At 44.1% G+C, this 26909-nt stretch overlaps 2 protein-coding genes across 3 annotated transcripts; both read right to left on the bottom strand.

Moving 5' to 3' along the window:
- Positions 1–1637: 1637 nt before the first annotated feature.
- Positions 1638–3585, bottom strand: LOC136481999 (2-phytyl-1,4-beta-naphthoquinone methyltransferase, chloroplastic-like). Of its 2 annotated transcripts, none has more exons than XM_066479256.1 (6): positions 3337–3585; positions 2978–3222; positions 2732–2865; positions 2277–2329; positions 2073–2172; positions 1638–1983 (listed from the first exon to the last, which is right to left on the bottom strand). In XM_066479256.1, exons 2-6 carry the CDS (start codon positions 3157–3159, stop codon positions 1859–1861), a joined length of 594 nt encoding a protein of 197 aa, XP_066335353.1. In that variant the 5' UTR covers positions 3160–3222; positions 3337–3585; the 3' UTR covers positions 1638–1858. The 2 variants fall into 2 exon arrangements, with proteins under 2 accessions (XP_066335353.1, XP_066335352.1); XM_066479255.1 differs by having other exon boundaries at positions 1644–1983; positions 3327–3585.
- Positions 3586–12297: 8712 nt separating this feature from the next.
- Positions 12298–12714, bottom strand: LOC136479986 (uncharacterized). Its single transcript, XM_066477675.1, has one exon. It carries the CDS (start codon positions 12712–12714, stop codon positions 12298–12300), a length of 417 nt encoding a protein of 138 aa, XP_066333772.1.
- Between the last annotated feature and the right edge of the window lie 14195 nt (positions 12715–26909).

Genomic DNA, 26909 nt, shown 5'->3' with positions numbered 1-26909 from the left:
TGCTTTGAACGTTACTGATTGACAGGGTTCAGTTTGCAGTCCCAATGCTTGAACTAGCTTATCACTCACAAATGTTCCAATGCTGCCCGAGTCCACTAACACCAGCACTTGATGCTTTCCAATTCGAGCTAACAACTTCAGAGTATGTCGGCGAACTCCTTTGGCTGCCTCTGATGACTGTAATGCAAGCACTGAATCTTCCACTATCAGAGTTATGCACTGAATCTTCCACTGTCAGAGTTTCAGATTGCACCTCAACTGACTCATCAGCGCCATGACAAATCCAAAGCATCCCATAATTCCTCCACAGTTTATGTAATGGAATTTGTTCCGGGCAAGTATGATTGGTGCTCCACTTTCCCCCACATTTGAAGCAGAGACCGTTCTTGCGCCTATACTATTTGAGTGATGTCAGCTTATCATAGGCATCCAATTTTTGACTCTTGGCTGCCAATTTATCTCCGGCACCTGCACCAACCTTCTCATTCGCAGCTATGTCAAACCCTTTGGTGAAGCCCCGCCCAAAGGGTTTATGCTTGGCAGCGCTCAGTTCTTCTTCCTGCAATAATGCCAAAGCACTCGCGGTCTCAACATCGCGTACCTTGTGCAGGGCTATGGGTGCTCTGATTTCTTCCTTGAGTCCTGCCAGAAACCGCGTGACAAAGTAGACATGATCATAAGCAGGGTTATAGAGAAGAATTCCATGAGCCAGCTTCTCGAATTGGGCCTGATAATCTGCCACGGAGCCACTCTGTGTCAAGGTCTCCAACTGCGTCAACTACTTCTAGTAATGATCCTTATCATACTTCGCAAACACCAGGTCACAAAGATGATCCCAATCCGTGATTCTCCCATGGCGCTCAATGGTCTGCAGCCAAGTTGCCGTGGCTCCATGGAAATTGAGGGCAGCAAACCTCGTCCGCATCACCGTACACCTCAAAAAATAGGACGCAATGATCATGCCAGAGCCGAGGATTGTCACCATCAAATTTGGGAACAGGTGGAAAGCGTGGCAACTGAAGATGCTCCAAGTCAGTGGCAGGAAAAACATGGAGGATCTGGTCATGCGGCATACCTGGTGCGGCGGCAGAGCACTCGGGGCACCACCTCCAACAACCCGGTGATCATGTCGCTGGCCGTGCCCGTTGGGCGATTGTGAGTTCAAAGCCGAAGCTGGTGCCGCGTTTAGGTCGAACCACCCATGCGGATGCTAAGGACGAGGCCCCGTCAATGGGTTCGGCATTGGCGGTGGAAGAGGATGTGGCAGCATGACCGGAGGAGGGTGCGGAAGCGGCGCCGACGGTGGAGGGGGTGGAGGCGGAGGCTGCATCATTGTTTCCTTCGATTGCTGCATCATGGATCCCATGGACGTCTCCGCGATCGAACGCCACGCCTCCAGATCATTCAGCTTGTCGAGAGTTGTCATCGTCACCTTCTGGAATCCGGCGAACTGCTTCGCCATGTCCTGGACATCGGCGAGCTGCTGCACCATCGTGTCCATTGTGGTCTTGAGGTCGTCGATCGATGTCGTCATCTCGCTCTGAAACATGGCGAGCTTCTTTGACGGCGCCAGAATGGAATGGATCGAATCGAGAGAGAAAAAAAATTTCCCTCGAATCGATCAGGCCCGCGATACAAAATGTGATGAACTAGCTATGCTATGGTGGAATTCGGGGATAATTTGCAATCGTAACAGAGTTTACAGGGAGGGCGCGGATGAATGAACCGCGGTAACTGAATTGGGATTCTAGAGTATTCTGTTACAAGATTGTCTGGCTATTACATCTCCTACCGCGCCTTATATAGCGGACGCTCACCGACATCTGTTGCCGGACCAGCAACAGTTACACCGCCTCTGTCAGTACGGGCCAGTCGTCATACCCTGACATATTGCGACTAGATTGCCCATGAGCCCTCCAGCAAGGTCATAGTGCTTGGCCGAAGCAAACCCTGTTTGTATGGCCAACTCCTCCAGCTCTTCTCCTACATAACAGTACAATGAAGCTTGATGTTCTTATACATACTCGATGACTTTATCTTTTGCATACTTTGAGGGTATATATATAGTGAACCTGTTGGATACTGTGAGATGGAGCGTTTCAGGTACTTGTACTCCTCAGCAACTCCGTACCCAGCAGCGAAGTTAGCCAAAAGACTATCGATTACCCAATTCTGTGCAGTGAAGAGTAAAAAACATTCACTAGCGCTAGTAGAGTACATGTATGTCGTTATTAGTTAATAAAGAGAAATTACATATCCAGGGCAGTAAATTCTACCTCGATGATAAGTAATGAGCGCTCGCTGAAATCTAGAATGGATGCCCTTGATCCTGCATGCAGTACATTGTTGAAACCAACCATGCATGATGCATTATACCTGCTACCTCTATCCCCAAAAGAATGTAACTATAGTATATGTGCCAGATAAAGTGTTTCACGTTTGACTAAGTTTTAAGTAAATAGTATTCATATTTATGGCTCTAAATAAATTTATTATGAAAATACATTTCGTAATTAATCTAATGGTATTTATTTGATATTGTAAATGTTTATACTTTTTTATGTGTAATTGGTCAAACTTGTATGCTAAAACATGACACTGTTTCAAAATTGTATTCTTTTGAGTACGGTGGGAGTAGTATATATGTACCGACGCTAGCTAGAGGAGGTGTGTGTGCGTGCTCGATGAAGTATGGTGCACCAATGCAACCAAAAAAAGAAAAAAAAAACACCTGGTTTTAAGACCCTGAAAATCTCTGCCATGACAATGGATCGGTCGAGCACATTTCGCAGTCCATAGCCCACCGTGACAGCGTCGAAATAGCAGTCGGCGAAAGGCAGAGCGAGTGCATCACCCTCCGTCCATCTGCAGATCGACCCCAGAATATTCAAGCAATGCAGACGAAGCTCTGCACTTCTTTCAACAAGAAAATGAGAACAACTTGATGAATAATAAGTACTTATATATACATGTATACTTGATGTTCTTGTAGCAAGGCTTCCAGTGTCGGTCCGCGCGGCTGGCGGCGGCCTCCAGCTGCCGCCTCGAGAAGTCCACGGCCACCACCTCTCCGTCCAGGCCGACCTTGGCCGACGCAAGCAGCGCCAGGTCGCCGGTGCCGCAGCAGAGATCAAGAACGCGGTCCCCTCCCTTGGCCATGGACCAGGACACGCAGATGCGCTTCCACGTACGGTGCTGCCCCAAGGTGAACACGTCCAGCACCTGCAACGCATGCATGCCATCAAACAACACACAAGACAGAACATACATACAAACTCGGCATTATTAGGATCTATAGTTCTATATAATACATTATAGGTACTGACATGGTCGTACACGGGGACAATGCGACCGAAGAGGGCCCTGCGCTCGTCAGGGCCGTCCATGGAGCAGCGCATGGGCACACGCCGTCGGCCACCGGCCATGGTGCAGCCGACTAGAGGAACCGCCGCGGCTAAGGTGCGCATCGGTTGGTGAACGAACAGGCAGCAAGACACGGAGCACAGGATCGATCGGAGAGCCTGTCTGTGTGTGGATCCGAAGGAGAGGAGTTATTATTAGACATGTATAATTCTGAGGCCCTCTGGTTCGATCTCTCGTGAATGTGCACACGGATTCTCCACGTAGAAGATAAGGTCGGATTTTTTGGGAAAAAAAGGAGTAGATAAGGATCGACTAAAAAAGAGAAAGTTATTAGAGAATGACAAGTGGGGTCTGTATATGTCAGATGGGTCCACAGACGATGGCTACTAACTGTGTCAAAATTTGTTCTATCCTGTTTCTCTTAATTTTTGACCAAACAAAAAAAAAGGACGACTCTATGTCCTAGATCAGTTGGTTAGATTCTCTGTGGTGCAACCTACCCGTCCAAGTGCGTTGACTTGCATGGGTACTCGCATTTACCTAGATGTACTCTAGGATATAACGGCGTAATAACTTCAGTGGTAGGCGATATCCCTATTGGCAGCGAGACGGTTATGGTGACTTCTAAATTTTAAGATCTGTCGGCTCAGTTCTTCGAAGGTGATCATAGGGATAGCATTTGTGTATGTATGTTCATAGGGCTCAGGTAATGCGTCATAGTCATCATAAAATAAGTCATAGATTCCAAGTTTTATAGAAAAGATAAATTATAAAGACTTTCATACCCTCACATAAATCCTACATCCTACTATCGCCGTCCTATATATTCTTTCACATGCTATAACCTCTAGTAGGCCTTAGGGCAGCATTTTGTCCTTGCCATATCCATCAACCTTTTCCTCAGTCGTGTGCTTTTTTATTACTAGCCAGTGTACAGATGCGTTCATTCAAAACACGAGCATACAAAGAATTCTTAACGACGCACTTTCCCACCGCCGCTCAATTTATACAAGATTAAGTACGGTTGTTCTCGCTAACACATTGACACGCGCATACTTTCACTTATATAAATCCTGGTAGTCCGTCGAGTGTCACGCAGGATCTCGGTAAATCAACATCACAACCAAGATCGCGTGATTAAGCAAATACACATCACATACGCAGAGTTGCAGCGGAAATAATATTACAAATGGTTTCACTAAATAATAGTATAAGTTTGAGTTTCAAAACCGATTAGTGAAAACAACATTGCTTTCAAAGGACTACATTAATATAAGTTTCAAATACATTGCTAGCATAAGTGACATCATCTGATAAAAGCATATAGATGAGAGATAACAGAGTCATCGAGCCCACCGGCGGTTAGCCACCATCTTCAGTAGGCCAAAAACTTCACCTGCAATATGGTGGGATAAACCCTGAGTACTCGAATGTACTCAGCTAGACTTACCTGTCAGAAACCAGACATAAAATGACTCCAAGGATCATGCAAGGCTTTATAGGTGGAGCTAGTTTGACAACATTTGTACATAAAAAACGATTAACTCAGTTATACAATTATAATTCCGTCATCAAGTTTATTATAACTATCCATCTCTAGATTATCAACTATCATGTGCCAAACATGTGGTATATGTTTTAATAGCATACAATAGTAACCATAGCAGGTGTAGCAATTCTATGTTTATCCGAACCATCACATTCCATAATATAATTACTACGATGTTGGAACTAGCCAAGTTTCTCACTATCCGAAAGAAGGCGATTCGAATCGATTTCAACCAGCTGAAAATTTATTCCTAACACAAACCCAGACATACCTGCGCCAAGGTAGTCTTAGGTCACGTTTGGTACAACTTAGGTACATATTTCGCAGGGTTTGCCCAGCGCCGCACAATCAGGGACAACCAACTGTCAGGACGTTCAGGTCCAGCCTGCACTTGGGCTCACGTCTGGCTCCCTGCACATCCTTACTACCATCCATAGTGCGCACTCTTACAGAGCGGGGCCCTGGCCTGAGTTGAGCTACTCGGCTTCGCGGTCGGAACGAGTTATCCGGCCAGCTAAGTGATAGGCATGATTTCAATCTTGTCAGAAGCGCCAACAACGATATGGTCCTTAATCGATACAGATAGGGATAGATCCACACTCAAGACCTCCATGTCTTGTTGCTTCTCTATTGACATCCTGCCCAGGTCTCCATTTACATTACCCCATGGTTCTTTTCCATGATAGCAAATATAGCCAACCGTGCTTCGGTATCCACCTATATCTCGCAGGTGACAGGAAATCGCCCGACTTCTATCGGTCTAAGCATGGCTAAGCACAAGTTCGATCCTAGACCTACACGGGGTTAAAGGTGTATTTCTGGACAAGGAAATTATATGCATCAAGTGGTTTCAATCAACTCTTATAACCTAATGCATCAATCATAAAGGACTTGAGTAATATTTTGTAAAACACTGGGAGACTTAGAATACTCCGGGGCTTGCCTAGAATCCAACACTAGGTCAGTGTTTGTTAGATGACACTCGCCTGGTGAGTATCTCCTGTTCAGACATGTACTCCAGGGGTCCTTCCATCTTCGGTATAGGTCCACCATACATCGTTTTTGGGTTCGGTTCCAACCTCACGTCCTTCACGTGGTTCATCTAGCGTACCTAGATGAGATGCAAGATGCAAGTGCATGAATAGGAAGAATGATAATATAAGGTGCAACACATAATATCATTCAAGGTAAACATAAGATCATACAAGACATAGGCACCTAGAGTATTTAACTAGATATCACACAACCTATTATAGAGGAATAGCAAGCATATTAGGTATTGCACACAAGTGAACATAAGTTCAGATACTGCACACATTCATCGATGAAGAACTAACTAACATGTTAAGCTAAGCAAGAGCAAGCTAAAGGGATCACCTAGCACATGTATAGAAATCTAGACAGCAGCATAGCAGTCACTTGTTTTAATCATAACTAGAGATCTAGACATCCAAAGAAGGTGATCCTAGACTTTCTGGAAAGATAATTAAATTATCTAAAATATGTTTATTATAATCACAAGGTGATTCCATAATTAACAAGGTCAATCAAGCATAATTAATCACCTATGTCCAGACTTGGACAGATTCTGCCATGCAACTTCACAAACTTATAACTGGAGTTGTACTAATCCAAAAGACTTGAAACAAGACAATATGGAAAGACTATGAAAGTTTCGACAATTCATATTTAAGAATCCTAGCATGATTCCCAAGTTAAAAGGGTCAAATAGTCATATTTATCAAATCTGGTCCTAGAAATTCTAGAGAACTATAATTTCTGAAGACCAACTTAGAACAGTCATAACTCACAAACTATTTGGCCAAATGCCATGAAAATTTAACACAAGCTAGTTAAGTGAGTTATATACAACTTTATTATTATCATATTAAGATGATTCTACAGCTAACAAGGTCAATTAATCCAATGAATGAATCTTTGTCTAAAACATGGACAGAAACTGATATGCCACTTCAAACGGCTATAACTGGAGTTCTACGTGTACAATAAATGTAGGTTCTAGACTTTTTAGAAATATTAGAAAATTTTAAACAACTTTGTTGTCGATACCTAAAGCTAATTCTACTATTAAGAAGGCCCCACAATACCAACAAGGCAATCCTGTCTGGGTTTAGGCCAGAAACAGCCACAGAGATTTAAGCAAGTATAACTCAAGATCTACTTAACCAAAAATTATGATATTTAGCTTTTTGAAAATTTTAATAAAATTACTACAACTCATGTAGTTTCATCAAGTCATGATTCATAACTTAACTGAGCCAATTAATTCAATCATGGAGACCTATTTAGAATAGGGGCAAGACAACACAGGGACATTTGTTATTTTTATAACTCTTAAACCATCAAACCTAAACTCTTGAAATTTTTCACATACATAAACCATCACATTATTAGCATTACATAAAAATTTCACATTTATTGGAGCAAAACAACTGCAGTTATGAAAAAGACAAGACACAACTATTATTAAGAACCTAACTGCACAAATTGATTTTCACTAGCACAAACTTTAAACTAAATCATGCTATATTATAGATCTAGTGCATAGATAATTTTAAAAGGATTCCAAAAAGTCCTCATTTACTATTTTATAATTTTTCTACTAATTACTATGAATTTTCAAAACTGATCATTCAAATCTGCAAAAAATCAAAGAAAAGACATGTAAATCTTGCATCGTAGACCCTGAAGTTAACACAAATCAAACTCCAACGAAGAGATCCTCATGAGCACTATTCAAACGAGTCACAACTACCTCACTTAACCCCCTCCCTTCTTCCTTATTCGAGCGCGAGGCCCCTGCTCACAAGCTAGAGCAGAGGAGGCCGAAGCTCGGCCCTATTTCCGGTGGTCCAGGGGCCGATGACAGCAAGGGCAGGGCTACGAGGTCGCTCTGAGACCTGCGCGCAGCAGCGGGTGTCCACGGCCTGACCCGTGGTGGCCCAAGGGTGGCTGGCCACGAGCGCCTGTGTCAGACTGCCATGTAACCTAACGGCGACGAACTATGCAGGCGAGGGCGAGCATTGGGCTTGGCCGGCTGGCTGCGAAGGATAGCCGTGGCCGCGCTGAGGCCCTGGCTTGGCCAGTCACGGGCAACAGCGGCCCGGCCATAGCCTGCGCGAGTGGCAGCGAGAGCTGACCGGTGGGCATCAATGGCGGCTGCGTCCTAGAGCGCACACGCGACGCTAGAGAGCGAGGGATGGAGCGGCAAAGCGAGTAGGGGAAGGCGTGGGGCAGCTCTGGCGCACGTTATGGAGGAGCAGGGCGTGAGGCGGGGCATGGCACTGAGGTGGGACGCGCGACGGCCATGGCAGGGCGCGCCTCGGTGCATGGCGGCCACGCAGGCAAACTGTCGAGCATGTGGCGAGCGCCGGAGTGGACATGGTGGGGAGACGATTTGGGTCGCTTCCGGGCTGAATCAGACAGTGGGCCAAAAATGAAGTTTGCTCAACTCTGATTACTCTCCAACTTTGATTAAGGCCGCATGGACATTAGAGCTCTTCATCAGTGGGATAATTAAGCCACAAACTGCTAGTGTCAGCGTATTAACAGCGACAAGCAAACATTCAAATTGATGGTTAAAACAAGGTCAAACTGGTGCCATCTTTTTACCTGCTCTTCTCCATGAACTTAGCTCCAACTTTTATTTTGGGGTCAAGTCATGTTGCTTAACGAAATTTGGAGAACGCGGAATGCCAACAGTCGTTGCTTAGTGAAACTCTAGACTTAGAATATTTTTGTACTCTGAAAACAGCAGCAGATTCCAAGTTTAAGCCTCAGTTTGACTTAGTTCCAAGTTGATCTAGCTCTTGGTCCAAAAATAAAGTTTGTTCCACTCCAGTCGAACTTCAACTTTTATTAAAGGTCAAACTACATATCTGGTACATGAACCAATTCTTCATCTTGGTCAAAGCTGCATCTTGTTAACCCTGGAATTAAGGTTTTCGACCAATTGAGATCTTTTCTTGATATTTGCTCAACACGAACCCTTCATAACTTTTATTTATGAGTGTAAGTAGAGTTGTTTGAGCAAGGTTGCAATGTTTGTTTGATGACCTACCATTCCATTCACTTAATAAAGCAATCCAAGAAAAATTATAACTTATCATTTCATGTGACTTCTTGATTCCAAACTCTATGAAACTTTTCCAATCATCCATGTGGGTGGAAATTGATGTGAGGATACATGAAAGAAGCATCTTCAACATTACTTAGGTATATATTTGAAAAGGGCCAATATGCAAGCAAATGTTTGTTGCCCAAGTTTAAGTTGGAGTTCACTCTTTTAGATTTGATCTTGACACCTTCATCACCACTTAACATGTCATGTTTGAGCTCAAACCCATTGCTTAATGGGTGACAAACACCTGGGGTGTTACATGCTATGCATGGGTGCTAGCTGGTTGACTGCTAGATGCAAGTCTTTGTTAGCCCTTCAAATTAGCTGGCAGCTATGCATCCAAGGTGGGTTCCCCTAAATTAAAATCCGTAAAGAATCTTTTCCAAAATATTTGTTGTTTGCCTTGTTTGGGAAGCAAATGTACTATTTAATGAGCTCAGCCACATCTCAAGCTCATGACCTTTTGAGTTTTGATTGATCGATGACAGCCGTTTTGCATTATGGTTTGATTAGGGTGAAAAATGGAAGTAAAAGAAATCCGTTTTTGTTGGTTTGGAACCATGGAGACTCCTGGTCCCTTTTGAAACAACTCAGCTTTAAGTAGTGTTTGAACGTGAACGAGAGTGGGATCTTGACGTACAGCGTCTGCGTGAGACTCTTTATATAGTTTTTTTTTATCACAAAACTAGTTGAGTACCAGCGTGTTGCTACAAGAACCAAAAAAATTTCATGAGATAGTGGTGAGAGCTGTCTCACTGAGTCACCAGGTCATGGGTTCGAAGCAGCCTCTCCATAGATTTTGCGGGGGGAAGGCTTGCCTCGGTTTTTCCCTTCCCCAGACCCCACTCATGTGGGAGCCTCCGGCACTGGGTCTGCCCCCCCCTTTTAATGTATCATGCACTACGTAAAAAATGTTTTTTTAGCAACGGGACGAATTTTTTGTAGGGGCGGCTGGTGATAGAGCCGTCCCTACACATGGTTGCCAAATGAGCCGCCCTTACAAATGAATTTGTAGGGGCGGTCGGTGTTATCAGCCGCTCCTACAAATGTCCCTGATTTGTAGGGGCGTCTTAATATCCAGCCGCCCCTATAAATTGATTTGAAGGGGCGGCTCAATATCGAGCCGCCTCTACAAATGGACGCCGAATATTAAAAAGTAAGCACTAAAATTTAAATTTTGTAAACGACCTTGGATGAAGAAACAATCAAAATGAAAGTTGTAGATCTCGAAAAGTTATGAAACTTTATAGTTGACAACTTTTTCAGTTGAGATCATTTACTACTTGAAAAGGACTATTTGAAATTATTGTTCCCGTTTTGTCCTCTAATTCGGAGCCAATTCTTAAAACTGGTCTAGTTTTCGCATACGAACTCCGATTTCGACGTTTCATATATCAAAATTGATCAGAAAAATTTTTTGGATCCGTCCATCCCCGCATGGTTGGGGTTTGAAAATTTAGATTGATCAAAAAGTGGTCACAAGATCCTCTTTTTGTGGTTCTTGTCGATTTTGAGCAAGTTTTCTGAAAAATTCACAAACCACGTCTTTCACTTGTTTCAGCTCATATTTTCTGTGGTTACTTCTTTTGTGCTCCTAAGTAAAGGAAAAATATCAAAAAAATAAAATAAAAAAGTCAACATTTCCCAAAAAACAACAATGGCCAAAAAAATAGAAAAATAGAGAGGGGCAAAAGAGGAACAATATTTAGAGGAGCATATAGAGAAGGCCAAACGTTATTTTGGAACACTAATTAATTTCAGATGAAAAAATCATGAACATAGAAGTTGCAGAACTTATCAAGATCTATAAGTTTTATTTTGGTCATTTCTTCATCCAATAAAGTGGTAATAACATTATTCACAAAATTTACATATCTCTCTTATAGTTTCATAAACAATAAGAGGGATATGTAATATTTGTGAACAATGTTACTACCATAATGTCGGATGAATAAATGATCAAAATAGAAGTTGTAGATTTCGGAAAGTTATGAAACTCTATAGTTGACAACTTTTTAATTTGAAATCATCTTGTCAAGCAAAATTACGTTTGAATTTCTAAAATTTGAAATTTAAATTTTGTAAACGACCTCGGATGGAGAAACAACCAAAATAAAAGTTAGATCTCGATAAGTTATGAAACTTTATAGTTGACAACTTTTTGATTTGAAATCATTTTGTCAAGAAAAACTATGTTTGAATTTCCAAAAATTTAAAATTTGAATTTTTTAAACGACCTTGGATGGACAAACAGTAAAAATAAAAGTTGTAGATCTTGAAAAGTTATGAAACTTTGTACTTGATAACTTTCTCATTTGAAACCATCTTGTCATGGAAAACTACATTCGAATTTCTATTATTTGAAATTCAAATTTTATAAGTGACCTCGGATAGAGAAACTACCAAAATGAAAGTTGTAGATCTCGAAAAGTTGCATATAGCTGTCCAAATTTGCAACCGACCAGCAGAACAAAAGCAGAAAGCTCGCTAGTCTCACAAGGATAAAATTAAATAAAAGGAAGTCTGACACTAAACCTCCAGCCATGATAAGCAAAAAGGTCCAATCGTTTAATTTTGCGTATGTATGTTGGTCACCTTAACTCGCCTCCTGATTTATTTGGAAACAAATTCCTCTCTCAAGGCGAGGCAACACTCCTGCTACATCATAAAAATTGATGAACAAGAATAAAAATAAGGGTCTGTGTATATTTTTGAGATAGTATCCATCTCACAAGTGTAGAAACTATTTTTAGTGGCAAATATTTTCTTATTAACACACGACGAAGAACAAGAATGGCCTGTGTAGGCATGCACAACATGATTAAATACAGGGTATGCGGTACACAGGAGAAAATTATGTCTCTGTGACTGCGAGTATGTTGTCGAATATACCGTAGCGATGGAGAACATGCATCCCAATGCATGTGACGTGCTATTGTGTAATGAAGTAGCTATGCTATGGTGGAATTTGGGGATAATTTGGGGATAATTTGCAATCGTAACAGAGTTCACAGGAAGGGCGCGGACGAACCGCGGTAACTGAATTGGGATTCTAGAGTATTCTGTTACAAGATTGCCTGGATATTACATCTCCTACCGCACCTTATATAGCCGATGCTCACCGACCTCTGTTGCCAGACCGGCAACAGTTACACTGCCTCTGTCCGTACGAGCCCAGTCGTCATACCCTGACATTGTCCCCTCCTTGAGAATCAGGTTGTCCTCAGCCTGTTGCCACCTGCACCTAATCACATGGTACATCCGCCTCATCTTCCCAAGTGGCCATCTCTTCCGGCACTGAACTCCACTGAACGAGCACTTGGTTGATCATATTGGCACCTCCCTGGATGACCTGAGTCTGTAGAATCTTCATTGGCAGCTGAACTTGGAACGGGTCAGTACTAACAGAAGTTAAATCTTTAGTAACCGCCACATCCTTTGGAATATGTTTCTTCAGTTGGGAAACATGAATGACCGGGTGAATGCGACTTCCCTCTGGTAGCTCCAGCTTATATGCCACTTTGCCCACACGCTGCAACACCTTATATGGACCATAAAACTGAAATGGGAGCTTCTTATTTGATCTTGCTGCTAATGTGGACTGAACATATGGTTGCAGTTTCATATACACCAAATCACCTTGCTGAAACTCTCGTTCCATCCTATGCTTATCAGCTTAAGATTTCATCCATTGCTGTGCCCTCTGCAACTGCTGTTGAATGATTCTGTTCAATAGCTCCCTTTCCTTCATCCATTGTTCCAAATCTGGCACTACACAAAGATTCAGATTAGAGATACTCAGTTCTGTTGGACTTTGCCCATACAAAACTTTAAATGGAGATCTCCCCAGAGCAGAATGATGTGCTGTATTGTACCAAAAGTCTGCTACTAACAACCATTTGCTCCATTGCCTTGGGCATGAGTGCACAGTACATCTCAAGGAACCTTCTAAACACTGATTAAGTCTTTCTGTCTGACCATCAGTTTGGGGATGGTAGGCCGAGCTCATTAGCAATTGGGTATCAGTCAGCTTGAAGAGTTCTTTCCACAGTGTGCTAGTAAAGATAGGATCTCTATCAGAAATAATACCCTTTGGAAATCCATGTAGTTTTCAGATAATATCCAGAAATAGCTTGGCAATTTGAATGGCTGTTTAGGGATGGTGGACAGGGAGAAAGTGTCCATACTTTGAGAATTTGTTCACCACCGCTAATATAGCATTGTACCTGTCAGATGTAGGTAACCCTTCAATGAAGTCTAGGCTGATCACTTCCTAGGCTTGTGAAGGTATTGGCGAAGGCTATAATAGTCCTGGTAAGTTAGTATGTTCCACCTTGGCTTGCTGACAAATGTCACACCGCTTAACAAACTGCTGCACAGACTGTTTAAGATGAGGCCAGGCAAAGAGAGACTTCACACGATTGTAAGTCGTTGATATTCCTGAATGTCCCCCTATACCACTTGCATGAAGTGCCTGTAAAATATGCTGCTGTGCTAAGACATTGTGTCCCACCCATATTCTGTCATGCAATCTTATAACTCCATTCACCAAAGCAAAGCCTCTCTCATTCTCCCCAGAACTGCTAATTCAACCAAGAGCTCTCTGTCTTCAGAATATTCATCATATCCTTCCCTCAACTTGTGTATCCATAATGGCACACATTCAGATACAGCAACAACTTCCTGTTCAGATACGCATCTAGATAGAGCATTTGCTGCAGCATTGTTGATCCCTTTTTTGTACTGAATCTGATAATCCAAATCCATCAACTTCACCAATGCTTTATGTTGAATCTTTGAAGTCACCCTTTGCTATATTAGATGTAACAGACTCTTCTGATCAGTACGAATTAGAAACCTCCTATGCTGTAGGTATGGCCTCCAGTTGTTTATGGCCATCAAAATAGCCAAGCAGTCTTTCTCATAAACTGACAGTGCTTGATTTCTTGGGCACAAGTGTTTACTTAAGTAAGCCACTGAATGATCAGCCTGCATGAGGACTGCACCAATTCCTAGATCACTAGCGTCAGTCTCTTCTATGAATGGTAGTTCAAAGTTTGGCACAGCAAGAACAAGAGCCTGCACTAATCTTTGTTTGAGAAACTAAAATGCTTGCTCAATCTTTGGTGTCCACTGAAGTTGACATCCCTTCTTCAACAAATCAGTCAATGGTCGAGCCATCATGCCATAATATTGGATGAACTTTCGATAGTATCCTGATAATCCTAGAAAACCCCTTAACTGCTTAACATTCCTGGGTATTGGCCAATTAACTACTGCTTGCACTTCGGAAGGATCAGTGGCCACCCCCTCAGCTGAGATGACATGGCCAAAGTACTCCACAGATGACTGAGCAAACAAACACTTTGAACGTTTAATGAAAAAGTGATGTTGCTCTAGGATCTAAAATACTTCGTTCAACAATTTCACATGCTCTTCCAAGGTTGCACTGTAGATGAAAATATCGTCCATAAATACAATCACACCTCGCCGTAGTAGGGATGAAAAGATTGTATTCATTGGGCTCTGAAATGTCGCCGGTGCATTTGTTAGTCCGAAAGGCATGACCATGAATTCATAAAGACCTTGGTGTGTGCAAAAAGCTGTCTTATATTCATCACCAGTGGCTATCCTAATCTGATGATAGCCAGCACTGAAATCGAGCTTGGTGAACCACTGTGCCCCATTGATTTCATCAAGTAGCTCATCAACCATCAGCATCGGATGCTTGTGTTTCATTGTGATAGCATTGAGATGATGGTAATCAACACAAAATCGCCATGACCCATCCTTCCTATGGACCAACATGACAGGAGAAGCAAACTCGCTTGTACTGGACCTAACAACACCGGTATGCAGCATTTGTTTGACCTGTGCTTCAATCTCATTTTTCTAAATTGGTGAGTAATGATATGGTCGAATCTTGACTAGTTGGGCCTCGGGAATAAGTTGAATCTTATGATCAGCAGTACGTGGAGGCGGTAGCTGATTTAGTGTACTGAATAGATGCTCATATTGGTGCAAAAGCTTTTGAATGGGTTCAGGCAACAATATTGGGTTCGCTGGCTGAATAGCGCATACAGTCTGACACTCATCCGACAATAGAGCAATGTTAGCATCCTAGCTCAACTGAAGACAGCATGTGACTCCTCCATTCTGGATCAAGTTGAGTAGCTTCTTGGGACCAATAGGAGGACATGTATCAACCTTATTTTGAATGCCATATAGTTAAGGATGGTAATGGGATCGGGTGGAGTGTTTGGACACCCAAAACCAAAATCCGAACTTGAAACCCAAATCCGCCCCAAACACTGATTTGGGTGGAAATCCATCCCCAAAACCGAAACCCATGGATACCCAGAACCTAATGGATTATCTGAATCCCTGAGTACACAGCTGGATTCACCTCCGCTCCACCCTATGCGCCGCCTACCCCGTGCGGTCATGCGTTGTCTGCTTGCCTCTGCTTTGGTTAGGTGTGCCGGAGGCTGGCTCCTACAGTCCTACTCGGCCCGCATGCTGCTGTGGTAGTGGGTGGTGGCAAGAGCGCGAGGCGGTGTGTCTCGTGGTGGCGTCGGGTGTGCCGGCCCCCTGCTAGGTGGCGGCCAAGGCACAGAGGCTGAGAGGCGGCGTCGAGACTCGAGAGCATGGGAGTCGCGAACTCGTGGTACTTGGGTGGGATTGAGAGATGAGACCGTGATGGCGAGGGGAGAGGGGGGGCATCGAGCGGAAGCAGACTAGGGGCGACGGGAGCCGAGCTCCTGCTCCCATGCAGTGGCCGTCAGGTGGGGTGGGTGGGTCTGGTGAGGGTGAGGGAGAGGGATTAAGGGTGGATTTGAGAGTTATATACCTAGGGTTGTTAACGGGCTGCTAGTGGGCTGCTTTGTTTTGGAGGCCCCACTGGTGATTCGCGGGTAAAATTGAAAAACCGCACTAAACCCGCTAGCTTTCGGGTATCTGAACCCGAAAAACTGTGGGTCAAAAACTGGACCCGAAATCCATGGATATCCACCCTGAAACTGACCCGTTGCCATCCTTACATATAATGCAACACTCTTCCCTTTGAGACTGATCCTCATTGCTTTTGTTTTGTAGTCCATCCAAATAGGACTCACTGCTTACAGCCAATCTTCGCCAAGAATCATATCATAGCAGTGCAAGTTAAGCACTCTTGCATCAGATTTCAACTTATGGCCTTGCACACACCACCACAATGCAGTCACTTGCTCTGAACCTGGTAGCTGTCCTCCATCTGCTGCTTTGAACATTACTGATTGACAGGGTTCAGTTTGTAGTCCCAATGCTTGAACTAGCTTATCACTCACAAATGTTCCAATGCTGCCCGAGTCCACTAACACCAGCACTTGATGCTTTCCAATTCGAGCTAACAACTTCAGAGTATGTCGGCAAACTCCTTTGGCTGCCTCTGATGACTGTAATGCAAGCACTGAATCTTCCACTGTCAGAGTTAAGCACTGAATCTTCCACTGTCAGAGTTTCAGATTGCACCTCAACTGACTCATCAGCGCTTGACAAATCCAAAGCATCCCATAATTCCTCCACAGTTTATGTAATGGAATTTGTTCCGAGCAAGTATGATTGGTGCTCCACTTTCCCCCACATTTGAAGCAGGGACTGTTCTTGCGCCTATACTTTTTGAGCGATGTCAGCTTGTCATAGGCATTCAATTTTTGACTCTTGGCTGCCAATTTATCTTCGGCACCTGCACCAACCTTCTCATTCGCAGCTCTGTCAAACCCTTTGGTGAAGCCCCGCCCAAAGGGTTTATGCTTGGCAACGCTCAGTTCTTCTTCCTGCAATAATGCCATAGCACTCGCGGTCTCAACATCGTGTACCTTGTGCAGGGCTATGGGTGTTCTGATTTCTTCCTTGAGTCTGCCAAAAACCGCGTGACAAAGTAGACATGATCATAAGCAGGGTTATAGAGAAGAATTCCATGAGCTAGCTTCTCGAATTGGGCTTGATAATCTACCACGGAGCCACTCTGTGTCAAGGTCTCCAACTGTGTTAACTGCTTCTGGTAATGATCCTTATCATACTTCGCAAACACCAAGTCACAAAGATGATCCCAATCCGTGATTCTCCCGTGGCGCTCAATGGTTTGCAGCCAAGTTGCCGCGGCTCCTTGGATGAATAAATGATCAAAATAGAAGTTGTAGATCTCGGAAAGTTATGAAACTCTATAGTTGACAACTTTTTAATTTGAAATCATCTTGTCAAGGAAAATTACGTTTGAATTTCTAAAATTTGAAATTTAAATTTTGTAAACGACCTCAGATGGAGAAACAACCAAAATAAAAGTTGTAGATCTCGATAAGTTATGAAACTTTGTAGTTGACAACTTTTTAATTTGAAATCATTTTGTCAAGAAAAACTATGTTTGAATTTCCAAAAATTTGAAATTTGAATTTTTTAAACGACCTCGGATGGACAAACAGTAAAAATAAAAGTTGTAGATCTTGAAAAGTTATGAAACTTTGTACTTGATAACTTTCTCATTTGAAACCATCTTGTCATGGAAAACTACGTTCGAATTTCTATTATTTGAAATTCAAATTTTATAACTGACCTCGGATGGAGAAACTACCAAAATGAAAGTTGTGGATCTCGAAAAGTTATAAAACTTTGTAGTTGACAACTTTTTCATTTGAATTAGTTTAGGGCCTCAAACAATTAATTTATGCTCAGTTTTGTATAATACATGGGGAATCAAAATGGATTATGGACACAAGTGAATGTGAGGTGTAGTGGTAGAGGAGATGATGCGTGAGAGAGAGGTCGCCGGTTCGAATCTCGGCTGACGCAAAGTGTGTAAAAATCGTGAAAAAATGCTGCAACCATAGAGTGAGGGTGTGTGTGGCTGTCGGTGGGGACCTCCTCGGTTAAAAAAATTGCTATTTTTTGCCTCTTTTTTCGTAGTTTCAGTCTGGAAATTGATTTGTAGGGGTGGCTCAATATCCAGCCGCCCCTATAAATCGATTTGTAGGAGCGATCTGGGAACCGCCCCTACAAATTAGTGATTTTTAACCACCCTTTCGTAGGGGCGACTGGCAAAACCGCCTCTATATAGGGTTATCAGCCGTTCCTAAAAATCTTTTTCTACGTAGTGATGATTGACCTCTAAGTTAATCAAAGATAAATCATTGAGATCACTATTTTTTAGCGTACGTTATTTTCCTTTTGACGGCAACCAACGTCACTCATTAACAACTTTTTGTACGTAAAATATTAACTATATGAGAAAAAAAGACACGCTAGAAATACTATAATCAACAGGTTTCAGATTATATATAATCTGTACATCCAATCAATAACATGCCAACAAGTCATATGCTACTTGTCTCTCTTTTTACATACTTCCTCTATTACCTGAAATACAAATGGATACGACAAATGTTAGTAATAAAGGACACAAATGTAAGAAATATAGTAGTTATACAAAACAGAAGACAATACCTTTTTCATAGAGTTAGGACCTCTTTGTAGATAATATTTTTCGTGTATGTACCATTTATTTTCGTCTTTTTTTTCTTATCTTTGTTATCACAGGGTGGGATGGCAAGGATCCTAATGTTCGATCTAGCAGTGGCTCTAGATAGCGCAACATACAACTGACCATGAGAGAACACCGGTTCAGGTAAGTACACACCAGCATGGGAGATAGTCTGCCCCTGTGCCTTATTAACCGTCATGGCAAAACTGAGTCAAACCAGAAACTGCTTTCTCTTAAACTAGAATGGGAATATTTCATCATCCAAGGGGTATAACGGAATCCGTGGTAGGAAAATTCGCTTTCCGGCATGGTCTCCGACCATAATTTCTGCATCAATGTTATTTCGTTGGAACCCCTGAGCCACCAGCCTCGTTCCATTGCCAAGTCCATCCACAGGGTTGATGTTTCTTAGCAATATGACCGGGCACCAAATCTTAAGTTTTAACACATGTAGAGGGAAACCATTGGGGGTCAAAGTGTTGAGGAACTCAGATGGGTAGTAGTTGTGTGGATCATCCACCGCACTGTCAAAGCTATGGTACACCATCTTATCCCCTTGAAAACGTCTTATCATCTTCATGTTAATCATATCAACTCAGTCGTTCCGCAAAGATAATATTGCTCGTGAGGTGATGTAGCTCTTGTTATTGACGGGTAGGGAATATGCAGTCAATTAACCTATCAAGATCATTATCTTCCCCGGTCTGTGGTATGCATATATCATCAGGAAGGTAGATTTCACCATTACCATTAGCCTCCTCAGAGCCTCCCTGATGCGTAGCAAGTATTTTCTAAACCATGGGTCGCTTTTTGCACTTATGTTGCGCACCAGTTTGAGATGTCACATGGAATTCCAAAGGTACGACATCCGGCCTGTAGTGAGGCACCAACTATTTGAGCCCTTGACCCTCTTCGAATAACTGGGAGAACCTGCCTGAAATCTCCACCAAACACCACAGCCTTCCCCCCCCCCCCCCCCAAATGGCTAGTCAGGACAGTCCATGATATCACCGAGGCTGCTGTCTAGCGCCTCGACATCTTGGCTCTTCATCATCGTCACCTCGTTCCTAATAACAAGGGATGTGGTCCGAAGGAGCTTGGCAGTACCACTCTGTTTTGTAAAACTACAAAAGGCCCCATCATCGAGGGTGAGGGGAATCTTGAAGCGTGAGTTGGCGGTTCTGCCACCCGGCATTATTGAGGTAGCAACACCAGATGTTGTTGTTGCCACGACAATCTTGTTCTGACTACGTAAAGTAACGAGCAGGGTCCTGCATAGATAAGTCTTTTCGTTGCCGTCAGGTCTATCCACAGAGAACAAACCCTGTGAATCTTGTACAGCCACTGCCAAACGTTTTCTCACCGGACATTTTTTTATAAAAAAAAACAAGTTCTCACCGGCCAACGCCACGTACCACGCTCATGAGTCATGAAGTAGATGCAGACCATGTGCTATGGCAGCTATCTGATTGATTGCTGGATGCAAGTCTTTGTTAGCCCTTCAAATTAGCTGGCAGCTAGGCATCCAAGGTGGGTTCCCCTAAATTAAAATCCGTACATAATCTTTTCTAAAATATTTGTTGTTTGCCTTGTTTGGGAAGCAAATGTACGATTTAATGAGCTCAGCCACATCTCAAGCTCATGACCTTTTGAGTTATGATTGATGACAACCGTTTTGCATTAAAGAAATCCGTTTTTGTTGGTTTGGAACCAAGGAGACTCCTGGTCCCTTTTGAAACAACTCAGCTTTAAGAAGTAGTGTTTGAACGTGAACGAGTGGGATCTTGACGTACAGCGTCTGCGTGAGATTCTTTATATAGTTTTTTACGGATGAATTGTCACGTCATCATAGATGCTTAGATGATGCTTACATGGATGATGGCGTGGACACTACCTCAGCCCATTTATTAACATACCAAAATCTAAGATGGACCAATTTTTAGCCCAATTTTAGCTATTTTCGTAGCTCTTTTTCAGCCATTTTGGCAGCCCAGTTTCAGCATTTTGGCAGCCCAATTTGGTCAATTGATTTTTAGCACACTTTTTAGCCCACTACTACAGCACATACGACCCATATACTCAGCCCATTTTCACATATACAGCCCATATACACAGCACATATACACAGCCTATAAAGCTAATAATTGTATCATCACATCAAATAAATAATCTTATGCTTCCATCAAACATATCACATAAATTTTCATCCAACATCAGGTTACATAAGTTTCCATCAAACATCACATTCAACCTTGCAGTTTACAACAAATAGAGATTCTGAAAATACATACAACTCTAACATCTTATTCCATGCGGCAGTGGCAAAATAAACTTTAGTTTGGAGGTAGTCACACCGGATCATCCTGTATTGTATACTGTCCTACGTCGGTTGGCATGGTATTGCACCCCCTCCCTCAGAAGCATAAATCTCTCTTTTTAGTTTCTGCTTCAATCCTTTGCAACAGTGGCTTTCTAGAATTTTTGCTACAAAGTTCTCTTGCACATGCCCCGTTTGGTTAAGCTTTTGCACCTGCTTTAGCTTTTGCAAAAACCAAAAGCCAACTAAAGGGACCAAAAGCCACAGCTACTTTTGTCCAAAAGCTGCTTTTGGTCTAGTACAAAATTAAAAGCATGTCTCCCTTGTTTTCAACTGCTTTTGGGGTAAAAAATTACCCACATACCACATGTTATGAACAAACCGTTTCGTTTTTTTTCCTTCTGTTTCGGTCTGACGCCAAGAAAGGAAAAGTCATGGACTCGTGGGATTCGCACGATGGTGCAGGCGAGCTCCACCACCCCTCACCGTCCACACAAGGTACCAGGTCCGGTCGGCGAGGCCCCATGGCCAGCGCAAGCTCCTTCCCCTCCCATGGCCGACGTGAGGTAACCCACAGGCGCCGCCGCACGACCTAGGCTCCGCAGCACCCCATGCCCGCCCTCCCTGGCGGCCAGTGGCTGAGTTTCTTTGCAGGTGTTGTGCCCTTCTCTGCCATCGCCATTGCGGCTCCCTTCTCTGCCATCACCATGGGGGCTGCATCTGTCGGAGCTTGTGCTGCTCGCCCCTAGGCACTATTTCACTGGTGGTAGCTGCCCCCTGTCACCGCCCCTAGATCGGCAGCCATGAATCCTCCCCTCCAACCCCTTATGAGGAAGAAGAGGCAGGCCACGTGTGGGATCCACCTCCCCTCGCCGAAGCGCCGCCGCGGGCGAAGGGGATCTTGGGGAGGCCGGCTCGCCCCCGAGCAGAGGCCACCGCGTGCCACATGTTGTTGATGACCGGGAGGAAGGAGAAGATCCTGATGGGTGGGGTCCACTCATCAGTGAGAGGTTGAGAGTTGAGTGGGTTGGATCGTGGATGACATGTGGGGTTCACTCATAAGTGTTGTCAAAAGCCATAGCTGTTCTACCAAACAACCTTCTACTTTTCCATAGCTACTTTTCCACAGCTGCTTTCCCAAAGCTCATAGCCTACAACAGCTCTTCCAAAAGCCATAGCTCAACCAAACATGGCATAAGGAGCACAACACTACTACTATGCACATTATCCCATGCGGCCATTTAGGTTTTAGGAGGTAGGCAAGACGTTCATCTCCGACAAAGCGTCTTGTTATTAGGCCTTCCAGAGACGGGCAGAGGTAGACATCTTAACAAGCCTGACTCTATTAATACATTAATAGAGGTGATAGTCTTAAGGTGTTTGCTTCCATTAAACATTACAAGAGGAAGAAACATTTAAGATGCCCACCTCTATTAATAGAGATGGCCATCCCAGTTGTGTCGTCTCTGTAAATACTTTTCATATGCGAATTATTTTATCTAAGTGGGTAATTCAATCCATGTGCAAGCATCCTGGTCACCAACAGATCAACCTAACCTCCCATCCATGCACCACATTCCTCCAGAGTGTGTTTGTTTTCATGTCATCAAAATTGTGGCACTTGAGTGGAACGAGGTCATTGGGCAACACCCCTTAGGGTCGGCTCTCATGCAACTTGTAATGTCGTAGAGTCTAAATGTCTCAGATACACTCTTCATGTTGAGTGAACCACACCTATCAGCAATCCACTTATGCTTTTGTCCTCGCTTCATGTAAAATGATTAACCCAAGGATGGTGGGATGGATGAAAGCATCTAGCCCCCAGTAGGATTACTATGACTAACGTGTCTTTTACAGAGGCAATTTGAGTTAGGTCATGGTAATGGAAATTGATTGGGCAATCATGGTTGTCATGCCCCTATAGATGGAAATCATTTTGGTTTTTAAAGGATGGACGACAAGGTTAAGGACGGACTAGTTCTAAGTGTCATTTGGTGTTGGAGAGACACTTAGAGTAGTTTAGGACTTTGTTTTTCCTTTGGTCGTACTATTAAGGGGGTATGGACTAGTAGCTTAACCTAGGTGAGTCTAATAGATTAGGTGTGGTGCACACTTGTCAAACTTAGCACTAGGTAGCTCAGAAATAGTCCTAAGATCGATAGAAGTCAACTTCATTCACAAAGAATTTTGAATTGGAAGTAAATGGAGAGTCAAATGACTGACCGGACGATGGTTTGTTTGTGACTAGACGTAGCTTGGAGAGTCCGATTAGTTATTTGATTGGCAACAACAGTTAGAGTGCGACCGAATGCTGGACACCAGTGCTCACCGGACACGATGCTAGCCGTATCTGTAGCAGCGTGGATAGGCTGTTGACCATGGACCACACGCTGAACAAAGAAATGACCAGACTTTGGGTACTAGTGTCCGGTCAACATCAGTAAGGTTCTAGAGAGGGTTTTTGATGACCGGATGCGTCCGGTGGGTGCTAACCGAACACAGGCTAGAGTCCAGTCAGAGCAAACGGTTCTTTCTAACACACTGACGTATTACATGGACCGGTGCATCCGGTCACCTTGACCAGAGCGTCTGGTCAACCCGATACTTGCTGAGTTGGACCTCAACCGTTACGTTTTGAATGGGGGGGGGATATAAATACATATTCCACTCGTACATTTGAGGTCTCTTGCCCATTTTTTCAGCTGAGAAACACCTTTGGATTGCAAGGGAGAGCAAGAGCCTAGTGGGGTGATTGAGATTTGATAATCCAAGATTAAGGACCTCATTAGTACATAGGGAGTAGCAAATGTGCATCCACCTTACTCATTAGGCTTGTATTGGTCAAGTGAGAGTTTGTGCTTGTTACTCTTGGTGATCGCCATCACCTAGATGTCTCGGTGGTGATTCGGAGCTTGGTGATCATTCGGCGAGCTTGTGGATGACCCAAGTCATTTTGTGAGCGGTTGTGGATGATTCACCGTGACGGAGTGTCAAAGAATCAGCCCATAGAGAGCACTTGATCCTTGCGTGGATCAAGGGGGAGCTACACCCTTGCACGGGTGCTCCAACGAGGACTAGTGGGGAGTGGTGACTCTCTGATACCTCGGGAAAACATCATTGTGTTCCTTTCCCTCTATTTTGAGCATTTACATTTGAGCAATTCATTTCATGTCTTTACATTCCTAGAATTGCCATTGTAGAGTAGGATTGGAACCTAGGATGCAAAACTTTTGTACAGGAGAACAATAGAAACACATTCTAGACATAAGGGGTGAAATGGGCTAAGTGTAGGGCTTAATTATTGCAAAAATTTAGAATTAGCCCAATTCACCCCCCCCTCTTGGGCATCTTTATCCTTTCAATTGGTATCGGAGCTTCGTGCTCCCAAAATTAGGCTTAACTGTCTAGAGCAAGATGTCCTACGGGGATGGACCCCCTCCTATCTTTGAGGGAGATGATTTTCCTTGTTGGAAAATTCACATGGAGGCATACCTAGAGGCTTTAGATATTGGAGTTCTTAGAGCCGCCTCACAAGGTTTCCCAAAATCTAAGGATTCCACCAACCTTCAAGGTGATGAGGTTAACTACGAGAAGTGGAATGCAAAGGCTAGAAACACCCTTTTTAGAGGCCTTTGGAAGGATGTTTTTAACCATGTGTGGAACCACAAAGACGTCCATGCACTATGGTCGGACATTTGTGCACTCCATGAGGGAACCAAGAGTGAGCGTGAGGAACGCTACCACCTTCTGATGAAAAAGCTTAATTCATTTGAGATGGTTCCTAGAGAAAATGCCAATGAGATGTATTCATGCTTGAATGTTCTTGTAGAGGAAGTCAATGGGCTTGGACTCAAACAAATGCAACCCTTCAATATTGTGAGAAAAATCTTGAGTGTCCTCCCCATTGACAAATATGGGCATATTGTGATGGTGCTTCATCAAGGTGATCATTCCACCTCTACACCAACTCAAATATTGTGGGGGTATGCCCCCCGGATACCCACGGCAGGCCACATGGGCTGCACCCCCAGGGGTGGCCCAGCCCACAAGATTAAGGCATGCACGGCGCTACTTGGCGTGCACCGCAAGACATTGTATAGTACCAAATAGGCTACTTTACTTGTAACCCTGTCCCTCCAGACTATATAAGGAGAGGTAGGGGTCCCCTAGCGGATACGATCCATGACAATCCATCAGATCGGATCTACATACAGATCAATACAATACACCAAAGACATAGGACGTAGGGTATTACGTCGATCAGATGGCCCGAACCTGTCTACATCGCTGTTTCTGCGCCTTGTGTCACCATCCGGTTCCTGATTACGCGCACCCCCACCGACAAATCTACCATCGCGGGATACCCCTCGGTGGACTACCGAGCATATTCTGTCGATAGTTGGCGCGCCAGGTTGGGGTGTGTGCTTGATCCATGGCGAGCCAGATGGACCTCAAATCAACAACATGTTCTTGTCGTCAATCTCGTGGAGATCCATGCCGGTCCACGACGATGATTCATCGCTGCTACACCAGCCCTGGACTATGGGCTATAGACTATGGGCTAGCTAGGCTAGCTAGCTAGCCCATAGTTTATAGTCCACAGAGGGCACACTGCTGTTCATAACGGAGTCTCTAGCCCTAGCTAGCCCATAGCCCATAACATCGAGCGCGGAGCCCTGCACGTGTAGGAGGAATAGGCGTGACCAAGGAGCCGCTGCTGACCACCCATAACACAGAGGGTAGACGCTCGTGCATGTGTAGGGAGGAGCCAGAGATAGGGCCGTCTCTGGAGGCATCCGAGCATCAACAGGACTGTTCGGGGGTTCAGAAAATCATTTGGAGAGCAAATATGGAGAAAACAGTTCAGAGAAATATTGCGGCGATATATGAAGATTGGAGAATATTTAGAAAAATATTAAAGCATGACTTAGCTTTGGACAGAGCATCTGGTCGGTGACATATGGCGTTATCTGGTCGGCGTTGACGGCGAACACCTAGCGGGCGGTGAGTTGTTGGTGAAGGCGACCTCGGAGGTGGTTCTGAGATCGGATCTGCTATCATAGGGACTGGTGTAGCAACGATGAATCATCATCGTGGACCGGCATGGATCTCCATGAGATTGACGACGAGAATGCGTTGTTGATTTGAGGTCCATCTGGCTCGCCATGGATCAAACGCACACCCCTACCTGGTGCACCAATTGTCGACAGAATATTACGTCGATCAGTTAGCGCGCTAGGTAGGGGTTGTGCGTGTTGTTTCCTTGTCGAACAAGATGGTTTTTTCCATAGGCTCTTCGTCCCTTCCACAGCCCGGCCAGATCTTCATGGTCGGATCCATCTCGAGGGTCATCAACGCGGACAGAGTCAGAGAGCTCCTCGAGCTGGGGCAATCGGTTCTACGCCGACCACCCCTGCACCTGCAACTGCAGATCCAATCTCAGAGTTGATTCTGAGGTCTCCTTCAGCGATGACTCGCCATCCGCTTCCTCGCTACCAGAGGAGGCAGATCCATAATGACGATCTGATCGAGTCCATTGATCAGGTCGGACTGAAGCTCGCCGATTGTCTCTCTATCGCCGAATCAGCTTTGGACACTCTAGTTTAGCGCCAACCACCCTCTAATCTAGATCTATCAGAGCCCGCCTGGGAAACTTCAAGGGTTATGGCCCTACCCTTTAGATTCACCAACGCCGCCGCCGCTTACCAACATGCCCTAAGGGGCAAACTCACCGACCAGGTCACCATACAGCTTCCGCTAGCTGTCAACACGCTACACTTAGGCCAAAGCCCTAGGTGCCCCTTTAGACAATCCTGGAAGAAACTCCAGGCTCCGAGTCTCAAGGCTCTACGGAGACCCTCGCCAAAATCTTCTTCGATCAATTTCTCCTCCCATCCTTCCGGGGTGGTGCGATCTTCAACATTAGCATCGATAGCCCTCCTTGGAACGATGAAACTGAGAAGGAGCATGTTGCTTGGGAGAACCGGAACATCAACCGTGCGCAGCGGTGAGAAAACAAGGTAGC

This window comes from Miscanthus floridulus, chromosome 9, assembly GCF_019320115.1.
Source record: "Miscanthus floridulus cultivar M001 chromosome 9, ASM1932011v1, whole genome shotgun sequence".
NCBI classification, from domain to species: domain Eukaryota; kingdom Viridiplantae; phylum Streptophyta; class Magnoliopsida; order Poales; family Poaceae; genus Miscanthus; species Miscanthus floridulus.
This window is presented reverse-complemented; position numbering and strand designations above follow the sequence as displayed.

Bases quoted from the DNA above. Each gene is read 5' to 3' on its own strand.
- LOC136481999 (XM_066479255.1), bottom strand. From the start codon at position 3,467: ATGCGCACCTTAGCCGCGGCGGTTCCTCTAGTCGGCTGCACCATGGCC. The intron at 2,330-2,731 runs GTGTTTTTTTTT...TACTGCATGCAG, and splicing joins TTTCAGGGTCTTAAAACCAG to GATCAAGGGCATCCATTCTA. The intron at 1,984-2,072 runs GTTCACTATATA...ACTGTTATGTAG, and splicing joins CATCTCACAGTATCCAACAG to GAGAAGAGCTGGAGGAGTTG.
- LOC136479986 (XM_066477675.1), bottom strand. From the start codon at position 12,714: ATGGAACGAGAGTTTCAGCAAGGTGATTTGGTGTATATGAAACTGCAA.